We start from the raw sequence: 4,925 nt of genomic DNA on the forward strand, positions 1-4,925 counted from the left end.
AAACCCTATCCTACTGAAATGTAAACCCTATCTTACTGAAATGTAAACCATCTGTTACTGAAATGTAAACCCTCTCTTACTGAAATGTAAACCATCTCTTACTAAAATATAAACCCTATCTTATTGAAATGTAAACCCTATCTTACTGAAATGTAAACCCTATCCTACTGAAATGTAAACCCTATCTTATTGAAATGTAAACCCTCTCTTACTGAAATGTAAACCATCTCTTACTGAAATGTAAACCCTATCTTACTGAAATGTTAACCCTCTCTTACTGAAATGTAAACCCTATCCTACTGAAATGTAAACCCTATCTTACTGAAATGTAAACCATCTGTTACTGAAATGTAAACCCTATCTTACTGAAATGTAAACCCTCTCTTACTGAAATGTAAACCATCTCTTACTGAAATGTAAACCCTCTCTTACTGAAATGTAAACCCTATCTTACTGAAATGTAAACCCTCTCTTACTGAAATGTAAACCCTATCCTACTGAAATGTAAACCCTATCCTACTGAAATGTAAACCCTATCTTACTGAAATGTAATGTTACAAACACATGATGAAGTCAGCTACAAAAAAGGAAAATTAATAAGGAAGTATTGAAATGTGCAAAGACAAAATGACAACTGCTGAAAACGTGTAGGAAATGAAAGGTGAAGTCACACGAGTCTAGATGCTGAAAACGTGTATAGAGGTGGATGTAGAAATGTATAGTAAGGGAAGAGTATCAAGGTGGACGTAGAAACGTATAGTAAGAAGGAGTATAGAGGTGGATGTAGAAATGTATAGTAAGGGAGGAGTATAAAGGTGGATGTAGATATGTAAAAAACTAAACTTCACATCTATTTGATAGCATCGTTTCAGAAAACTTCAAGAGGTAAGAAGGATGTAAAGTTGTGTCAGTGTGTATAAATTTCTTTTTGCTGTACTACGTTTGTTTGTGAAGAAAACCTCATCTTAAATGTTTTAGATCCTGCAAAATTTGGGGGGGGGGAGCAACTGCCTCGCTTGCCCCATAGCAAATGATCCCCCTGGACCTGTTATTTGTTGTTACTTGTTTAATAAATGGTAGTAGTTTGTTTTTTCAACCTAACTCAAGCCACACTAATTATCAGTTACGTAACTACGTTATGGTAAAAAGATGCTGTTACTCTTTTATGGACTTGAATAACACGTTACATACATTCTTCATTAACGAGGAGGTAAGACCTTAAAATTTACTGTCTTTCGTTCACTCTAGCTGTTTGTTAGTTGGCAGATTTAAGAGACTTTTAACAAAAGTCCTTCTGATACCAATAGTAGTTGGTTTCCTATTCCAGCTTAGCCTGGGTGTCTTTCAACGCTGTTGAAAAAAAACAATTTTGATATCTCATAGGAGTTCGAGACTTACTCATTATAATATGTTTTCACTTTCTATTGTTTAAAGATAAGAATTATTTTTTGTGGAATGAGTAGTAATATATCTTTTTTTACTGCATACACAACTTCTAATGCATCGTGGGTACCCTTTCCCCCCATAAGCAAATTCTGGATTTGCCAAGCTGCTGCAGATATTTCCGTGATTGTCTGTTGAAAATTGATGTTGTATTCGAATTATTGACAAAAACGTGTACAATAACTTCTTCATTGTACCACCAGGTGAACCGGTTGTGAGTAAGAAATGAGTACATTCCTGAATTACTTACTCATTGTTGTTATCAACTGGTTGTGGTATCCTTCCCAATTCTGTATGGTTCTCTGTCGTTCTGTATTCCTCGCTGCCTGCACCGAATTTCCTAAGTCAAGCTTCTCGTCTCTGATACATTTTTCTAAGCTACACGAATCTCACCTTTCATTTCCTACACGTTTTCAGCATCTAAGTCACACGAGTCTCACCTTTCATTTCCTACACGTTTTCAGCATCTAAGTCACACGAATCTCACCTTTCATTTCCTACAAGTTTTCAGCGTCTAAGTCACACGAGTCTCACCTTTCGTTTCCTACACGTTTTCAGTATCTAAGTCACACGAGTTTCACCTTTCGTTTCCTACACGTTTTCAGTATCTAAGTCACACGAGTTTCACCTTTCATTTCCTAAATGTATAGTAAGGGAAGAGTTAGAGGTGGATGTAGTGTGTAGGTTGTACTTTGGTAGAAAGAATACATGTGTAGGTTGTAATTTGATAGAAAGAATACATGTGTAGGGTGTAATTTGATAGAAAGAATACATGTGTAGGTTGTAATTTGGTAGAAAGAATACATGTGTAGGTTGTAATTTGGTAGAAAGAATACATGCTTTGCAGAAGAAAAAGACAAAAAAATTAATTTCATCTTTGCTTGAGAATAAAAATTAGGATTGGGAATACAACAACAAACATAAGCTTAGTAGAGTGTTTATATAATAAGATTTAGTCATTTTGGGAGAAATAAGTTTGAAATCTCATATAAAAACTATAATGGAAATTGTATATTTTAAAAGTCAGTAACAAAAATTTTTGTAAAATGGTTTGCCATATGATAAAAATATTCACAAGTTACAAGCAAAAAAATGTCGGCAATTATGTGTATTTACAAATTTGTTTCGTAGATGAGTGACGGAGCACAGATAAAGAAGATCAGGATATTTTTAACTATGCAGACTCCAGAGGAACAGGCCTACCCACTGGAAGTGAAAACTATGATTTCAGCTAAAGTACAAGATCTGATTGGTCTGATTTGTTGGCAATATACAAATGAAGAAAAAGAGCCCAAATTAAAGTAAAATCTTGCTCATAATTATGTCTATATTGTTTTTGTTTTCTTAAGAATAATTTATTAAGTTGTAGCAATAATGAAGAAATGAAAACATGTGCAAATTCAACAGGTTAATGTTGTAAATAAACAACCTGGATTGTAAGTCATACCTTTTATGGGGGAAATACACACATCAGCTGAAACTTGCTCAGTTTGTTTTCTAGGTTATACTTACAATAAGAATGACTACATATTCATGTTGTAAGGTCATTGGGGAATATCACGTAAATTTCAAATCTACATCAGTTAAACTTTCTACTGAAATACTAAATGAATGCCTTTCATTTTTAAGTTTAAACTCGCGCTGTGTACAAAATACGTGACTGAAAATTTCTGAATGTCCTTTACACATTGTGGAACGTGTGTCACTTATCCATAATTCTCAACTTTCCTACCCTACACACGACTTATTGCCCAAATATCGGGAGATCTTATGTAATCTCTGTTTTCCTGACATAATTTTGATTTTCTTATGATGTTCTTTCTGATGCAACTGTTAGGGCTAATTGTTTCTCAAGCCTAATCGCATTCAGAGTTTGCAGAGTTGATTGGATTTGTCTGCTATAGAGCTAACCCTAATCCTGATGATACTTCTGCCGATACTTCAGAGTTTGCAGAGTTGATTGGATTTGTCTGCTATAGAGCTAACCCTAATCCTGATGATACTTCTGCCGGTCTCATTTCTTTCTCCCTCACGTTTGTCATATATTTTCAGTATTGAACCTTCTCCCTCACGTTTGTCACATGTTTTCCGTATTGAACCTTCTCCCTCACGTTTGTCATATGTTTTCCGTATTGAACCTTCTCCCTCACGTTTGTCATATGTTTTCCGTATTGAACCTTCTCCCTCTCGTTTGTCATATATTTTCAGTATTGAACCTAATTCCGCTACACCTGAGGGTAGTATTGTATGTAAATTTTACTAGATATCTGTATGTAAATAATTATGTGTGGTATAAAATAAATTGGAAAGTTATGTATTTATAATCACGTTGTGTCATAAAATAGAATTAACAACTTTACTTGGTAACTTAGTAAAGTGTAAACAGTTTCCTCTATGTTTAATGCTCATCTCTAAGAACTAACTCCCAAAGTTTGTTATTATAACAAGGATTAAAACGTACGATGAAGTTTGTTATTATAACAAGGGTTAAAACATGTACGATGATGTACGTTTGTTATTATAACAAGGATTAAAACATGTACGATGATGTATGTTTGTTATTATAAGGATGGTTAAAACATGTACAATGATGTACATTTGTTATTATAACAAGGATTAAAACGTACGATGAAGTTTGTTATTATAACAAGGGTTGAAACATGTACGATGATGTACGTTTGTTATTATAACAAGGATTAAAACGTATGATGATGTACGTTTGTTATTATAACAAGGATTAAAACATTTATGATGAAGTTTGTTATTATAAGGATGGTTAAAACATGTACGATGATGTACGTTTGTTATTATAACAAGGATTAAAACATGTACGATGATGTACGTTTGTTATTATAACAAGGATTAAAACATGTACGATGATGTACGTTTGTTATTATAACAAGGATTAAAACATGTACGATGAAGTTTGTTATTATAACAAGGGTTAAAAACGTACGATGATGAAACACTATCAGGTTGCCGATCTGTGAAAAGCCCTAGGGTTTTTCTTAGATGATACATGCTTTCACCACTACAACGTTAACAAATAAGGACTGTTGTTTTTATTTCTAGACCAAATGTTGGCTACTACTGTCTGAAAATAGCAGAAGAAAATGGAGAAGTAGATGAGGACTTTCCCAGTCTGAATCCGAACGAACCTGTTTCAAAGTTTGACTTCCCAGTGTTAGCACTGGTAGAACAGGAGAAAGAGGATGATGCAGAGCCAGTAATTACAGTGTAAGTTCATTCAAATCTTGAGAATCGTTTACTTGGTTGAGGATTTAATGTGATCACCTTAGTGCTCGTACTAGCCAGACAGCCAGCTACCTCAAGGATACTAAAGGAAAAGTATAGAGGTGGATGTAGAAATGTACAGTAAGGGAAGAGTATAGAGGTGGACGTAGAAATGTATAGTAAGGGAAGAGTACATGTATTCTTTCTACAAATTACAACCTACACATGTATTCTTTCTACCAAATTAC

At 34.1% G+C, this 4,925-nt stretch overlaps 1 protein-coding gene across 1 annotated transcript in view; it reads left to right on the top strand.

Annotated features, from left to right (window-relative positions):
* LOC106473297 (target of rapamycin complex 2 subunit MAPKAP1-like) overlaps nt 1-4,925 on the top strand; it is a 36,566-nt gene that overhangs the window by 24,435 nt on the left and 7,206 nt on the right. The window contains exons 3-4 of the mRNA XM_013933981.2: nt 2,575-2,744; nt 4,516-4,680. Coding sequence (XP_013789435.1) covers nt 2,575-2,744; nt 4,516-4,680 — 335 coding nt within the window. The remainder of the gene's footprint in view (nt 1-2,574; nt 2,745-4,515; nt 4,681-4,925) is intronic.

The sequence above is a fragment of the Limulus polyphemus genome, unplaced genomic scaffold, assembly GCF_000517525.1.
Source record: "Limulus polyphemus unplaced genomic scaffold, Limulus_polyphemus-2.1.2 Scaffold6053, whole genome shotgun sequence".
Classification (NCBI taxonomy): Eukaryota; Metazoa; Arthropoda; class Merostomata; order Xiphosura; family Limulidae; genus Limulus; species Limulus polyphemus.